Source organism: Argiope bruennichi, chromosome 5 (assembly GCF_947563725.1).
Source record: "Argiope bruennichi chromosome 5, qqArgBrue1.1, whole genome shotgun sequence".
NCBI classification, from domain to species: Eukaryota; Metazoa; Arthropoda; class Arachnida; order Araneae; family Araneidae; genus Argiope; species Argiope bruennichi.
Window position 1 is genome coordinate 46,289,836 of NC_079155.1, and position 18,060 is coordinate 46,307,895.

The following is an 18,060-nucleotide window of genomic DNA, read 5'->3' on the forward strand; positions in this document are numbered from 1 at the left end:
AAAATGTGTTATCGTTTGCCAATCTTTTTTTTTTTTTTTACACGCATATAAATACGATTAATCAAAAACGTAACAAATTAGGCAAGTGCAATTTAATACACAGTTTTAGGATGTTAAATGTAGATTTTTTATCAAATTTTGAATTACCTCCGTCAAAGGATTCACCATCTGTCGGTCTGTAATTTCACAAATATGGTAACTCAAAAAATCAATAACTTAAAAAAATACATAAAATTTAATATGTGTTTTTTTTTTTGACATAAAATTTTGTAGTTCTGTGCAAAATGTTGATTTCAATTAGCCGGGGAAAAAAGCTTAAAATGCACGTTCGGTTTTCTAATAGTTGTACATAAGCCGCCAAAGATTACTCGCTATTTGGCTCTTTTGTAATAAGTGTTCGCCAACGCCATGCGGTTAATAATACAGAAGTCTATTTATCAGAACGTATGCAAGAACGTTTTGGAGGAGAACCAGTACAACTTATTTATTAGAATATCTTACAATATGCTTGCATTTATTGGCGATGTATCGCGGAGGACTTCAGTAGGTGTTTTTTTAATTTTTTTGGCGATTTATAACCGGGATCGTAAATATCAATAAGTACCAAGTAGTCATAATTTTACTCAACGTAATTTGATTTTAAAAAATGAAAAAATATTTCTTGAATTCATATTTTGTTTTATGGATTGGTTTAATTATATCAATGTCCTGTTTTAAAGCAAAACTAGGGCTGTTTAGAGAAGGGCTTCGTAATCTTGAATTTGGCGGCCTTTTCTCCACACTTCCACGCCGCATCAGTGGTTGGCCGTTTTGCCCCAATAGATTTAGCGGGCCTTAAGACTGCTTACATCATTTAAAAATATTTACATCATAATTTTATATTTCTATTTCTTTTATATAACATTTACGAAATTTTAATATTAATTTTGTGTTGTAACAGTAAGTGAAAACAAAATATCTTTTAGTCGCAGACTTAAATTGATAACTAAATAAACGTAAACTGGAGATTAGTCTTTTATATCTATTATTTTCCTTTTTTTCTGACTTTTGTTCAACTCTAGCAAGAACTTTGTGGTTTTTGCTCTAAAGAACACTGCTCAAAAGCGAAAATTCTTATTTTTATGTAATTCTAATAACTTTTAATTCAAATTTTTGTAACTTTAACTTTATTCCAATATGTCTTCTAAATATCTTACTAATCTATATTTTAAAAATATTTTTGGATATTTCGATATGAGTGTAAAAATTTGATTTTAATGCGACTTTCCATCCACTTTATCAATTTTCTTTTTCCGTTGATTTTCGTGTGGAAGTGTTCCCGTTACATTTCAGTGTAAGTGTCCGATTTTTTAAGTGAGGATTTTTCTTGAATGATTCTGCAAATTTGATTATTTCTCTTTCCATAAGTTCCTCTATAGTTATTGTGCTGTAAGCTGTTGGAAATTCTTCATCTGTTGCAGCTGCGAGTTTCCCGTTTTCATCCATATTTCCTGTTTGGATGACAATTGATGAATTTTCAGGGAATCTATCTTGAGATAAAGAATGAATTCTTACTTTACTGTTGTTATTCTCCAAAGTTATCGAAACCTTTTATGGTTAGAGAAAGATAAGTGATGTTCCAATGCGAAAAAATGAGTATTCCAATCACAAATCAAAGCTATGTGAACAAAGTAATTACACAATTAAAATTCGATTTTATTATTTCTATTGAGTTTTTAGGCTCGGATGTAGAGAACGTTAAATTGTACTTCAACAGAATGTATTTTTGCTTTGAGATTTCTCTCTCTATATTTTTTTATTTATTGAAAGAAACGCAATGCTGGGTTTTGAACAATGTTATTTCTTGAAACAACAGAGCTTTATCGTATTTCGTAGGATTTATTATAACAATCATGTTTAAGAATATTATTCTTTTTAAAACAATACAGATGACTTTACTTTTTCTACAAGCCGCCTTTGATGACCTGCGGGTTCAAATGGAATATTGATAGTGTTTAAATTCAATTAAATCTTTTATGTATTACCTGAAGTTCATGCTTTCCACAAAAAAAAGCATTTTTCAGCATTAAAATGTGATACACATTAAAGCCTTGCTTTTCCAATTGATTTACACTTGCTCTGTTTATTGTGGAATTAAACTTTCTAATGGAATCAAATTCTATGATATGACAGTGCCTTTATAAACCAAACTGTCCTGGTATTCTAATTGCATGCTGCCTTCTGCAGTACCACAACTTCACATTCAAATTTACTTTCTATTTTCTTGGAAATTGAAAGTTTTTAAAAAATCAGCATTTTAAAGTTTTAAACATCTTTCCTTTTTAGCTTTCCACAGTGGAAGAAAATCAGAATCTAAGTTTGATAGATCAAAAACTGTTTAAATTTCTTTGAAATAATGAAAAAGTAGTTTTGAAAATAATCCATAAGAAAATCTTTAAAAATTGCCAAAATTCGGAAAAAAATTATCCGGTTGCTAAATAAACTGCTATCGTTTAAAAGGACAATATTCTTAATTTCAAAATGATGGAAATATTATTTGTATACAATAATATTTTTGAAAGTTATTGAGAAAAACACAAATATTTCACCTAACTTCAATTAGTCAAAATCCTAAGTAAAATTACAAAAAAACCAGCCCTGTCCTACGGGCCTCTTCTCACCCTACAACGTATATATGCGCCAAAATTTAATAGCTTTTAATCAAATGGTTTGTGCTGTACAGCGACAAAATGTATGCACACATTGTCCTTTATTAGTAATAGTAATTATTGAAAATCAGTGATATAAAAAAGCGTTCTGTCAGAATGTAATAAGGTATGTGCTATGGCGAAATAGCAAAATAATATAAATCTTTTTTTCAGTAAACGCTTTTGCCGGTCGATTTGTTCGCCAGGAATGGTGATTATAAGTTAATTTAAGTTTATTATCAATAATTTGATATTCTTGATTCTTTTAACAAAATATTGTAACCATTAACCAAAGACTGTCATTTGAAAGGCGTTACATTAGTAGACTTGCAACTGTTTTTTTCACCTGTTTTTCTTAAATGTATAAGCTCGCTACAGTATTTAATTAAACTCCACTAGATCATTTCAAGTGCATCATTTCATCATTTTTTAACTTTATTTTTATTTATAAAATATTTGTTGTGGATATTTCAGTTTGGTTCGAACCGACGGATCTCAGTCGAGCCATGCGACCTTTCCAAGCATCAGCCAAGTGGCGATCAGCTTTGGCGTATGCGTCGCCAAATATTAATGAGCTTAGAGTGATGCATAATGCCGTGTTTGGTACAGATTTCCAGCTCTCTGAAGGTAAGTTTCATACTTCACCTCCTGTTTTAAACAAATTATTATTAAAAGCCTCCTGCTATGAAATTATTTTAAAAAAACCAGATATTAAATTATTAAAAAAAAGCAGATTTATTGATTTCAATTCCATATCCTAAAAATTTGAATTAATTTTAGTTAAAACAAATCAATTTAAAAATATTTCTAAAGAAAGATATTGCATATTATTACTGAAATTTAATCTAAAAATCAAGGTCCGGTACAGTGAGTGTTTGATGAACAATCTAACAAAATTTTAAAAAATGATGCTATATTCTACATGAAAGCATGAACATACAAACAACAAAACACATTTATAGCACACACAAAACAATACTTGCAATAAATAATCATTTACAATCATCAAATCGGTAACAAATAACAGTAATAACTCAAAGTGCTCAGACAGAACTTGCAGGAGAGAGAGACTTCGCTCAACTATTCAAATCTATTGAATCGGCTGCTACCCTTAACCACCTAACTCGACTGCCGACTCAGTACTGACTATCAGCATTGACTGATTAAAGATTGATTGCAGTTCTCTCTCCTGACTTTTTAAAGTTACCATGACAGGGCAAAGAAATTCTGTAACTTATGTTCTAATGGATCTATCGCCAAAATTTTTGCTGTTTTTGGAATCTTCGACTTTGTTGTCGTATTCATCTCCGAATCGCGAAATGATCTAATGAGGATCAAATGATGACGTGTTTATCTCCAAGACCGAGAGTTATTGATTCGACATCCATTAAAACTATCTGTAAAATTATCTTCCTCGTAAGAGATGTATAGCATTGGGAAGCAGCATTTCAAATTCTTAACAATATCTTTCTGTTGTTATTCAGAGAATTTTATAGCTATCATGATATAAAATGCAGCAGCAAAATCGGCGTTTTTGTGAATTTAGAAATAGTTGTGAGAGGAAGGAAAAAATGAGCTATTTCATCGGGAAGTCAAAACATTGATGTTTAGTAATGTAGTTAATAGAATTGTGTTTAGTGCCGATGGAATTTTGGATTGATGGATAACGCATATCTGCTGTGATGGAAGTTTTAAATATATAATTCATGATATTAGGAAGTGACACATTCCACATTTAGAACTTATTTTGTAGGTGAAAAGGCCGCTGGGGTCTGGTTAAATTAATTGAATATTAAACTTCCACCGTGGCCTCAAAACCGGAAAGTTTCAGATTCGAAACCCGATTTTACCGAAGAACAGAAATGTAAAAGGATCTAGTGCATGTTAAATCTCTTCGAGCTAACTATTTTTCCGGTGCTGTGTAACTGTTCCATAAAGAGGGAGGGGGGCTGGCGACTGGTTTGCCGTCCTCGTCATCTAACCAAAATAACGAGCTCCATTCCAAAATACTCCTCGGGTTGCTTCGAAATGAGACGTAAATGTTACTAAAATTGAAACTTTGCTGATAAGAATACGATTCTTTCTGTTCTTACAGCTTGATGAACGTCGCATTCTTACATGTTCTTTTGATTATGTCTTTTCTATTCTTACAGCTTGATGAAGTATCACGAGAACCCAGAAAAAAAACGTAATTACCTAATTATCATCGATGGGCGGTCCTGCCTGGTATTTCGGATATATTAGTGGAACATTGAGTTAGATACACTATCACATAGTTTGCTTACATGTAATTTGTACAAAAATCAAAACACAATCAGAATTCTATGCTTTTTTTTATCTGTTTTAGTGCTGAATAAAACATACGTGCGTTCTTTCTCTGATATATGCGGATCAGACAGATTTCACATCCAGGAAAAATGTAGATAAAATTTTTCAAAATAAAATATTATAAAGAACCCTATTTTCTATGCGAGTGATGACAGATTTTCGAAAGTCTTTCTAGAAGAGACTATCTCAGCGGAATACACGTGCTGTATAAGTAACGTACATTTTCTACCGAACAGGTGATTCGGTGAAAATTTATGTCGCATTCTTTCTTTCAAATATAATGCAAACTTGAGAAAATATTTGTAATTTTTTCTGTAGTACGATAGGAATGAAAGGAAAATTAGCTACGCATTTCTCTTGCTAATTATTATATATATATATTTCTGTTTAACTTTTTTTTCCATCTTTGTACAGATAGAATTTTATGATCGAATATTTATTCCTTACTTGATGTGCTAGAGTTCTTGAAGTTTTTTACAATTATGTGTCCTATAGATAAAAATTACATTAATCTAATATTTTCAAAAATAAACTATTAGTTAATCGAAGGCTTGAAATAAATTTTCATTCTTTATGAGTAATGCCATCTGGTAGCGAATTCGAGAAAAAAAAATGAATTCAAAATTTTATATTTATAAAAATGAATCATTATTTGAATACCAAAAATTATAAAATGATTAAAATAAAATATATCTACTTTTTAGTACATAAAAAAAATTGCTTTAGAAGTTGTTTTATTATTACATTTATTGTTTGTTTACTTACAAAAAAATCAAATTAATCCATCCCATTAAGTCATTTGAGCAAAAAAAAGCTTTAAATTTTCTGTATACTAGATATTTGCTATATTTATTTTCTGTGAGTGAATGTTATCTCTATTAATAAAGCTTGATTTCATTACCTTTCTTTGGTTTATAATCTTGGAAGCTCTAAAAGCCTACCATGCTAACTGGGGAATGGTAGTGATTATGCTTAACGAAATACAGTGGATTCGCTATAACCAGAACTTCGCGAATCTAATAGTACGCCGTTTTAGAATTTTCAGAGCTTCATAAGTCGGTCAGTTTTAATCGTAGATGAGGTGAGCTTTTTTAATTTAAAATGATGTTGTGTCAAGCATATTTGTCTTAAATACAACTAATATGAATGGCGACTTATAAAAATTTAGATTTTATAATTTTTCTACAATAAATTACTGAGTCAGCAACGTAAATTCAATTAAAAGTTTATACCAGTGTCTTAAACAGTCTCTAAACAGTTAGAAATTAACTAATGGGGAACAATTAGGGTCGATATAGTGTATATTATTACAGCAAAATTCCAAAAATCTGGTTGTACCATAAAAATATCTGGCGGGCTCAATAAAAAGGGTGAAGATTCTTTATTCTACACAAATGCATGAATTCATGGTAACAAAATACAGACGAGGCGCACACATAACACCTCTTGCAGTAAACAGCAGTGCACAAGGAGCAAATAAGTCGACTACTCTCAACTTTGTCTCTCGGGTTTTTTTTCTTTCATTTTAATAATTTTTGTGATAGCGCATAGAAGTTTCTAGAAAGGTATCGGAACTACGCTCTTAATCGATGCATCGACAAACTTCCAATAGCTTTTGTCGTCACCGCCTCCGGGGAAAATCATTTATACGGCATTCATTTAATATTCGTCAGATCTTTTAATTATTCCCTTTTTTTACTCAATATTAAATTTCTAGTTTTATATTAAAATTGAATATTTGTATAGCATTTAAAAGAGATATAAATAATATAGCAGCTTATTTTTACCTTTAATGGATATTTGTTTTAAATATCAGATATTATTATAACTGAACATTTGTTTTCTAGTTCTCGGAGACGATTTGGAAGGCATTTTAAATGAGTGTCTGACACTGGGCATTCCACTTCTTGATCATTCTCTGCACACATTGGTGGTAACTCTTGGACCCTATGGTGCTCTTCTAATTACGAAGCTTTGCTCAGAATCCCTTTTCCCGATTGGACAGGAATCTATTCCAAAGGTAATATGTAGCAGCCATAGGATATTCATATTAAACTGAAAAATCAAACGAAATTAACAAATTGCTGTTGCAAAATTTTGAAAACTGAGTAGATCTAATATTCTCTATAGAAATGTAAAGCGTTTTAAAAAACGACTACAAATATTTAAACTATATTGTTTCAATTTTTATGAAGGCATCAACATTCGGTTCTAAGTGTTTACCACTTGTATAGAGAATGTTGAATCGTTGATAACTCAAATAACATTTCTAGAACTGAAGTTTTGTGATATTGTTTTATCCTGTTAAACTATAAAAACATAACGATAACCGCGTGTCTTTATACCTTTCTATCTATTTTTTAGGCCTCATTTTTACCTTTATTTTTTATTAATAATAAAAATGAATGTGTGTGCTTGTGCTTGTCTGTTGACACTCTACAGGAGAGAACGTTAAATTTGGAGCTCCAAATTCGATACATACATACTTTGGAGAATGAAAATTTGCACCTTTTAGCGATTTTCTTTTCTGAAATTTTAATTAGAATTTTAACTAAGAACTAAGTGACTTAAGTCTCTTAACATAACTTTCAAAATTATTACAGAATAAAAAGAAATTTTACTCCATCTTAAAAATTCAATGCATTATCTTTTCAATGACACCAGTTTAATAACAGTACAATTTTCTTTCTATTTTAAATTAATTTTTAAAAATTTAATTTACAACAATGTATTTATTATTAAGTTATTTTACAATCATAAACTCAAATCATTTTCGTTACAAATATTTCACCCTGAATTTTTCTACCGTTGTTGATGATGGAGATATGAAGATACGAATTATTTTTTCATATTATGTAGGTTTCCTTTTAAACTAGATTTTATTTATTTATTCATTCTTTCATTTTTTAATACTTAGTTATTTAGTATAAACTTATAACTCTGAAAAGCTTATAGCACTTATAGTTCAAGTTTAATTTCTCATGTCAGCAATTATAAAAAAAATCTGCTCATCTTGTTATTAATTTATGTCAAAAATATGTTATGGTTCTCATAGCTAGAAAATTACTGTTACTGCCGTACGCTGAATTTTTAGCTGGATCAGATTATCTTTTAGCAGTTTTTTTTTTTGAGATACGAGCATAAATTATGAATTATGTTTTGTATTATATATGCAAATCTTTAGTGTTGATTGATTCTTCATCCTATCCTTTCCTTTATCCTTTTATTATGCACATCTTAGATTTAATTTCAGCATGAAAATTATTGTATTAATTGAAAGTTAATTACTACCGTTTGAAATTAAAGTACAAATATTCAATGAGGCGGCAGAAAATTACGTAAACGCATAATAGAATGGTATAAAATCTTTTAAATAGTTGGAATTACATGTTTGTGAAAATTTCAAATTTAACAAGTAACAATTTTTTGGAGTTTTTAGCAATTATTCATTCCTCTAGTAACAGTTAGTAACCAAAGGGAGTTACTTAAAAATAAAGTTCCATGAAACAGAGGAAAGCAATAAAACTGTTATCGCTGAAATATTTTAATCATTTCTTTAATGTTCAGAACTGTATAAAACACATGTTCCTCAAATTTCGCAACTACCATGAATCAGAATTATAAAACCAAAATCAGTGGGAAAAATAATTAAAAATTATTTTTATGGATGTCCTTTAAGATCATTTAGTTGTGTAATACATTGGTACAAACATTGTTACCACACTATGCAAATGATATTCTTATATAAATGTAGCTTAATATTTCGCTGATGAGCGGAATTATTTGAAAGTTTAAATTCTACGAAACTGTCTAAAAATGTTACTGTAAAGTATATATTAAGTAAAAGTATATATAAAGTATATATATTCTAACAAAATTTACTTGGTCGTTTTTTAGGGCAAACCTAGAGCTATATATTATCCTACACCCAAACCAGAAAAAATAGTAAGCGTATCAGGAGCAGGTGATTGGTAAGTTATTTTAATTCTTTTGCTTGAATTTATTTTTAAAATTTCAACTTCTTTGATGTAAATTTTATATTATTTTTAGTAAGTTGAATTTATGAACATAAAATTGTGAGATAACTAGATAAATCAGAGAAGGCCGACTCCCTCAAACTTTCTCGAATACTCTCTAATAAAGGTCTTATCCTCACCCTGCATAAAATTTTGGAATTAGGATAAGGCGTGAATGTTTTGCGCATTGGCAAAAAATATTTTAAAAAACGTCGATCTTTAACATGATTAGCATTTTCGCCTAACCTTTGTATGATCCTTGGCGATCTTTTTGGTTATTAATTCCTTTCATGCGGTTAATAGAACCAGAAATCAAATTTGTATTTTAAATGCGTTTTTTTTTTTTCAATTTAACACAAAAGACAATTAAAACCAAAAATTTAGCACAGCACTACAACTGTAGCCACAAAATTATAGCCGGTGTCCTGGCATAGGGGGAGCGCGTCTTTCCCGTGATCTGGGCGTCCTGGGTTCGAATCCCTGTTTGGACATGGTTGTTCTTCCGTTGTTCTATCTGTGAGATGTGTGAATGTGCCCTCCTGTAAAAAGGGGTTGTGCAAGCGAATGAGTGATGCGTGAGTAGCAAAGTCGTACTCTAGGCCCTAATTGGCTCTACTATAAAAACAAGAGACGCTTCCCCACCGGTTTAAAATCGCTGTCTTCGTAACAGCGGGCTTGTCCATGGCAAGTGCTATAAGAAACAACAACACAACTACAACAAAATTATATAAAAAATTTGATTTATTTAAGTCGGAGCGTTTTTGTGTTATGTTTTTATGCTTGTGAAATCACAGACCGGCAAAAAGTCTCCTCGATTGCAAATTTTATAGGTATCTACACTTCAGATATAAAATATGTGTACCAAATGTTATCCATTTTTCTTCTTCCGTTTTGTAATTATCATATTAACTTATATTCAGACAGCTGGCCTGTTCCTGTAAATGAATTTCACTCAAAGTTTGTACAAATTGAGTGCAAAGAACGTATACCAAATATCCTCCGTCTAGCTCAAAGCGTTTTTGGGTTGTATTTGTCACAGACCAATAGACAAGCGTAATTTAAAAAAATGCGTCTACGCTGCTTTTGTTTTCATTATCAATTTTTTGTCAGATTATTTTTAATTAATTTTAAAAAAATTCAACATATTTGGCAAAAGTATATTTTATTGTTGAAGTGAAACGCAAATCATTTTCATTGTTGCTTCTAATATTTCATCTTGGCTTTTTTACTTTCTCATATAGATAGTATAGATAAAATAGTAATCGTCAAAAAAAAATTCGAACCCAGGATTTTGACGAATCTCCGCGGTTTTGACCATCCCGAATTCGAAAAACACATTTTTAGAAAATGCCCATCTATTTATGACGAAAATAACTTATAAATGTTTTGAGATAGAACGGTTGAAATTTGGTACATGGTCTTTACACCAACTTTGCAGATTTTTATAAAATTTTAAGTAAAGTCTGTTAAGAGTAAATCCGTCTGTTCGGCTAAAAAAATCGATTAAAAATTAGCGAGAGCAAGATAGAAAAAATTCGGTACTCATATTTAACATCTATTGTGCAAGCACTTTCAAATTTTGAGCCAAAACCAACTATGAGTTTACTGTCTGTCGGTCTCTTTCAGAAACATGTAAACACGATAGTTCAAAAATGCAATAGCTTAAATAGATCAAACATTGCATGGGATTTTGTGACAACAAGTGCAGTTTTGTGTCGAATTTTTGATTTAACCGGTAGTCTAAACGTGTCAAACCGGTCAAAACATGTTTAAAACACAAATTCCACTTCGTATATTATTAACCATATGTCAGGGATCAATCGCCAGATAACTCGCCAAGGATGACACCATAGATTTGATAAAAATGTTCAATTCATGACAGAAGTTAATATTTCCTAACTATTGTACACCAATGCCATGTAAGGCATTCTCTGGCATGATAAGTTTATTAGAGAGTATGCGAGAATGTTTTGTGGAGACGACTGACGCAAGTTTTTTTATCATTATTGATGGTCACGATACGAAAAGTGACTTATTTTCCCATACTGAATAGGTTTCGACATAAAGTACGTTTTTAATAGTTTTTTTGTTATTTTATTGTGCTTACAATTAAAGTTTAATTTCAAAACAAAGAAAGGATGGAATTTTTTAAATGCGGCCCCCTTTTAAAAACTATTGATCTTTCCAGCGATACAAATGGATGCAAAGAAATGTAGGCAGAAATTTAGGTAAATGCTTACTACAATAAACAAAACCGTGTAAAGCTTCTAAAATAAGATATATCATACATCTATGAAAATTTGGAGTTAAAATATTTTTCATAGAATGCTATTAATGCATAATTTCACAAAATATTTAAAAGAAATTTTTAATAACAATTAATCCAGACGAACCAATGGGTCACCAAAACATTCATTTATCTATACTTGCAGTTCAAAATTAGAGACGAATTTGAACTTGCACAAATTCCTACGATGATGTATATCGCATATAACGCGATTTCCTATTGTACTGAACGCATTCGCTGCGTTACAATGTAATCTATGTATTCATGAGAGAAACAAATTAATCAGTCTTCACTATTTTTAATGAGCGTCACAACATTGGAATATATCGTATTTTTCTCTTGTAGTTTTGCCGCTGGTATGATTGGGAGCATCTTGAAAGGTCTACAGCAAGAGGAATGCATCCGATCGGGACAGAAAGCGGCGCTTCTTTCCCTGGCCTCCCACTTCGCCGTACCTAATTCCATCTCCCCAAAAGCTGTTTTTACTTCAGAGAACTTGGAGCCCTTGAATCCAATCTCAGTGGTAGCTTGAATCGAATCATTTGCATTCCATCCTAGATATGAATACCCAAAGACGTCTATTTTATTAACCTATTTTGTACCCTACGTTTTGAAATAAAACAAGCATCTTTTTCGATTTTTCTTCCCTTTGATTTTGTATTAATAAACATCTGCTCTTTGACATATTAAGACATTAATCCTTGAGAAAGATGGTTTTTCACATGCTTTAGCATCCATCTTCAGTGAAATTGATTCATGTTCACATGATACGCATCGTGTACCAGTTCAGTCTTGTTACACAAACTGATACATTAAATATTATCCAAATTCAACAGAATTTTATCGAATACTTAATGTTTTATTACAAATCTTTGACAATGTTTTGTTGTAATCAAATTCTATTGATTGTTAATAACTAGATTAAAAACAATAACTGGACATCATAGCCATTGTAGTCAAATTGCTATCATGTCCATGGTTTAACTCTATAAATACTTATATTAAAATGTTGCACATAGTCTCTGTGTTAATATCAGAGAATTGTTGAAAGAACACAATTTCGATTTCGAATAACTTTAAAATGTAAGGAATAAATAAGTCGTAAAAGGAATTTGAAATTTTCCCTTGCACTCATAAAAAACAGTTATGCCACTATTGATGAGCCAAGTAAAATGTAAATTTGGCCTCTAAGGTAAAGAGAAATACAAGGACTGTTCAAATGAAAAGATACGAAAGGACACTGTGGGTATTAATGAAGATTTTATTCAAAGTATACACCATAGACCTGTACACAACAATCCCATTGATTAACGAGCCGAAGGATTTCTTGTTCCCAGAATTCATGTGGCCGTGACGAGACCCAGTCCTACACAGCGTCCTTGAGTTCGCCGTCCGAATTGAAGCGCTTCCCTTTCAGATGTTTTTTTTTTTTTTCAGAGGACCAAACACATGAAAATCGCAGGGAGACATCTCCGGACTGTAGGACGGATGGTAGAGCTGCTCCCACTTGAACTTGGTCAGTTCCGCGTGTGTGACCCTGGAGACGTGTGGAAGCACGTTATCATGGAGCAAAACCACATCCTCCGTGAGCAACCGCAGTCTTTTGTTCTTGATGGACCTGCGTAGTCTTCGGAGTGTCTCGCAGTACACATCGGAATTAATAGTTCTTCTGTGCTTGAGGAATTCAACAAGTAGCGGACCTTGCACAGCGAATTCAAGGACCCTGTGAAGGACTGGGTCGTCACAGCCACAGGAATTCTGGGAACAAGGAATCCTCCGGCTCGTTAATCAATAGGATCGTTGTGCTGAGGTCTGTGGTGTATACTTTGAATGAAGTCTTCATTTATACCCACAGTGTCGTTTCGTACCTTTTCATTTGAACACCCCTTGTAATTCTTAAAAAAGAAGGTGGGGGCTATTGTTTATATATATAGATATTGTAAGTATTCTTTCCTTCAAATTAGGGATTTTTTTTTTTTTTGTTATTAATAAAATTCTTTTTGTGTTATTGATAACACAGAGGAAAATACATGCATCATTTTAAAGAAACGTCTTTGAAATAGGAAATAACTGAGATTACAAATTATTAGGATTACAAGTAGATTATAATTTTTAATAAAAGTGCTGGATGTCGGAATGAATAACCAGAGCAGCACTAAATAATAAATGTTAATCCAGATTAGATATGAGGAATGAAGAGATTTAAAGTAAACATGGAATTTGTCAGTAATTTCAAAAAGACAAATAATAATTTTTTTTCTATTCCCGACGTAATCGAGAGATTTAAATATGATTCTTATTTAATGTTAAGTAACTCATTCTAACCTAATGCAAGACCTCATCAGAAGAAATATTTTTCTTTTTAACACCCCCCCACCCAAAAAAAAAACTCTTTTTTTTTTCTAATTTTTTAATAAAACGTAATCTATTTAACCGGTATATTTGGATTCCGTAGGTATTTTTTAAAATTTTTTTTATGTAAAAACCCAAAAATATAACTGTTTTAGAACAAAAAATTCATTGCGAAAACTTCAATTGAAATTAAATATATCTAATATCTCCGGCAAACCAGCTGGTCGTCATTAGCAGTAAATAAAAAAGTGAAGTTACAATGCTGCGAATGTTAAAAGATAAATAGATTAGACAAGTACATTTTAATACCACTAGGATGTTATGGGATTTGTTTCCATTAGAAAGATTCATAAAAATGACAGAGCATATGTCAGATTATTAAAAAAATAAGACATTCATTCTTACAATAATTTGATGCATAAAAGTTATGTTTGGAGTGAAAATTGAACATTAAATTATGCAAAAGGGATTAAATTGGAAATAGCACACACATATAATACTCCCAGCAAACCAGCTGGTCGCCAAAGGTGGCTGGTTCACAAATAAAATTCGATTTTTGAATTGATTTTTTTCTATTTTCTAAGGAACATTCTTATGAATCGACGAAGAAAAATTCTAGCTTACTAAAAGGGCAAATTCTTATCGGAATCATAAATAACAATTATTAATAAAATATCATGGCACTAGAAAACATTTTTTTTTCCTTTAATTTTATATTTTTTGTCGTTTTCAAAATTTTTTATGCATTTTATTACATTATAACGTTGTTAAAAATAATATTTAATTTTTAAAAAATTTATTCTCAGTAGTATTTGAATGTCATATAAAAAGCTATTGACATTTTGATATTTGTGAATGTGTTCCTACATGCATCGCTTCAAAGGCAAAACAGAAAACTTAAAATAACAGTAATAACTATTCATAAGCGTGAGCTGAATTTTTCCATATCCACATAAAATGGTTTGTTCGTTGATTTATACTCCAATTTAAGTGTGTTACCGTTAAAAAAAATGTTAAACTCTAAATTTTAAAATTATATGTTAATATTATTTTTTTAATGAAAAATATGTCTGCAAAATACATAGAATTAGTCTTGTCAAGCAACCAGCTGGTTTGCTGTGAATATTTATTATATGTCCATATTCTTCCAAAATGTTTGAAATTAACATTAAAGCAGCATTGAAAGTATAAAATTAAATACCTCTCAAAGCACTGCAAAAAAAATTTAAAAAAACATTCTTGTTAAATTTCTAATGTTGTGGAAACCCTACGTCTACTTTGCCTGTTTGATAATCCGACCCTGATTGCAAAAAATTGATCACTGCTGAAATTAAATTTATGATTGACGATAGAAGATTCTACATATAAATAGTCCCATTTCAAAATTTCTTAGTGTAGAGGTGCGAAACTCTTGATGACTTCGTTATGAGGTAGATGAAAATAACGGATGAGTTTCAGGAACAGTTATTGTTCGGTAAATATCATAATCTAAATCTGTTAATAGATATTTAGCAGACGATTCCTTTTCAGTCATTTTATAACTGCTGCTATTTTTATTTTGTTAAAATATTATTAAAACGTAAAAGCAAACGATTTTTTCTTTCATAAACATATTTTGTTAATATTATTTCGTTTATTTTTTGTATAATAGCTGATGATCAATTGTAAACCTTCTGGAATCTGGCAGTGTTTGTAAGATACGCTGTTATGTTGAAAGAATAAACAAGCCGATGGAATTCTAAATTGCTTGGAGCATTATTTTAGTTTGAAGAATTTAAGATGCTCTGCAAGCTATAGTTTGAAGCTTAAGAAAACGGGTAGTTTTCTAGAAAGTATGCAAAAGTTATTGTGTTAACCCTTTGAAGCGCACAAACAAATTTTCTGATTTTATAAAAATTATGCAATTAATTTACATGTTTAGGATCTAAGGGAAGAGAAAATATATTTTTAAAAATTTATAGTGGACTGCACCATCGAGGGGGGGGGGGGTCACTGGAGTACCACCGCGCACCTACGATATATTCCTCTTATGAATAATTAATACTTTTTAATTCATTTTGTAACATAATTATTCATTAGTTACTTTTGGTAATACTAAAACATACAATGTTATCAATAAAAGCTACTTATACAATCTTACAATATGAAAAAATATATATATAAAAGAAAAATAAACAATTTTAATAACAAGTAAGCATCAAATAAAGCTAGCAGTTGCAGGTTCTTTACGTGGTATTTAGACTTTAAATATAGTTAACACTATATTCAAGTTATGAAGAAACATGATATTTAAATTAACCATTTAAAAATTAAGAAAATTATACTGTATTAGAAAATATATTTAACATCTCCAGAATATGGCTGCTTACTAAGATAAGAAGACAGCAACTGAAAAGAAAAAAATTTCAACTATCCGAATCATATAAACCTTACTCAAATGTAAATAAATTCCTCCCCCACAAAACACATGGAAAAAACCCAATAAATTATCAGCCACTTGACTAAGATAATCAGGGGAAGGAAAACAGATGTTTCACTAACGCGTTTCAAATGGTAGAGAATGGGTAGGTGTGCTGCGATATGTCTCTGAAACCACCTCAAAAGATGTCAAGTATGAAGATCATTTCTTTCATGAATTGATTTGAAAAAAATGTATATGTTGTAAACAGCTTTCATACAGCAATTTTCTGAGCATTTTGAATTTATTCGTTTTTGCTTGCTGAAAAAAAATAAATTGAAAGTATTGTGAAAAAGTGACGCACTTTTTTTTGTACGTAAGAGGGATATTAACAAGTGTGCTGACATCTACAGGCAATGGTCAAAGTTAGAATATTATTTTAGAGCCTTTGGTTTCGATCAATAACCATCACGCGTTTGGAGATAATTTTTAGAAAGTGGTGGTTACACTATCATACCACTGCGCGTCGAAGGGTTTTTTAAATTTCTCTAAATTCCACGTTTTACACGATAAAGCAAACACGAAAAATACATGATACTCAGTCGAATCACATCTAATAATGATTGATCCCCAAGAAGGATCATGGGAAATATACCTTGATGTTAATAAGGTAACGCCATCTCTTGTATCAAAAGAGAAGGTAATAGAGTTAATATAATTGCTACATCAGGAAGAAATAAGCTTGAAAACCCTTCATCAACTCATTTTAACGCTGCGATTGCCAGAGGCGGCGTTAGCAGGCGGCCAAGGAGGCCAATTGCCCCCCCCCCCGTCGGTGAGGGATTGAGAGTTTCGTCGTCAAAAATCTTCACCACTTGAGGATGGTTGTGGAGAGCTGCACATTCTCGAATATAATTTAAAAATTACTTTAAAGTCAATATGTTGTAAACAGTCAAATTTTTAAGTAACGTTTAAAGCGGTTTGACTATACTTGGGAAAATAAACGATAGGATGGCAAGTCAAAAAATGCCGCATTTTGTGGCCAATTTTTGATCGGACAACTATGAACGCAATGTGTTATATGCCAAAGAATTTATATCGGCAAATTTTTATGCTTTTGATTGAAATATCTTTTATCAAGCTTGTATTGTGTATTCATTTGGAGTATATTCGACAAGGTGAATAAGATATCGCATTCTGCCGACAATTTCTAGAAGGCCGTCTGTGAACTAAATGCGACGGAAGTCCGCAGATTTTCATACATCTGATTCAAATATCGTTAATTCAATTTATAATTTGTACTATGTTTTGCAATGTAACCGATAAGGTGATAGGTGAATAAGATATCGCATTTTGTGAAAAATTTTTGATCGGTCGAGTAAGAACTTAATTCTATGGATGCCGACGGTGTTAGTCCAAAGATTTCCAGATATCTGATTTAAATGCCGTTCATTCAGTTTATAATTTGTACCGTATTTAGCAGAATAATTTAATAAGCTGAGAAGTGAATAAGACGTCATTATTTTCATTCATATTTCAATTAAAGTATTACAGAAATAGAGTTATTAGTAAGTAGAGTTATTAGAGAAATATACTTTTATATTGTACATGAATAGGGCGATAGAGTTCTTTTCCCTATGTCAGAATTCAATGCATAGTAATTCTAAAATTAATTGTCATTTTTTTCGTCTAATTGTTACATCCTCGATAACGATTGATAAATATATTTTATTTACTTCACTGAGAATTCTCTGAATAAAATCTAGTTAATGGTCAAACTAAATTTAATAAAACGCTCCGTTCTCTGGACATTCTTCTATAATATGATTGTTAAGAAGAGTTACTTTGTTGTAGCCAAATTATATGTATTCATTATAAGTTTCTGGACTAATTAAATTGTATAATCATGAATTAAATTTGTTTAACATTAAATATCTAGTTTTTTCAAACTAATTTACAGGCTGGAATTATTATACTTTACAAGTATTACCG

General features: G+C 30.9%; 1 protein-coding gene across 2 annotated transcripts in view; it reads left to right on the forward strand.

Moving 5' to 3' along the window:
• LOC129968698 (uncharacterized) overlaps positions 1-11,955 on the forward strand; it is a 713,943-nt gene extending 701,988 nt beyond the window's left edge. For both annotated transcript variants that reach the window (XM_056082857.1, XM_056082858.1), the window contains 4 exons: positions 3,162-3,314; positions 6,863-7,035; positions 8,913-8,986; positions 11,664-11,955. In XM_056082857.1, coding sequence (XP_055938832.1) covers positions 3,162-3,314; positions 6,863-7,035; positions 8,913-8,986; positions 11,664-11,850 — 587 coding nt within the window. In that variant the 3' untranslated portion in view covers positions 11,851-11,955. The remainder of the gene's footprint in view (positions 1-3,161; positions 3,315-6,862; positions 7,036-8,912; positions 8,987-11,663) is intronic.
• The last annotated feature ends 6,105 nt before the right edge of the window (positions 11,956-18,060 follow it).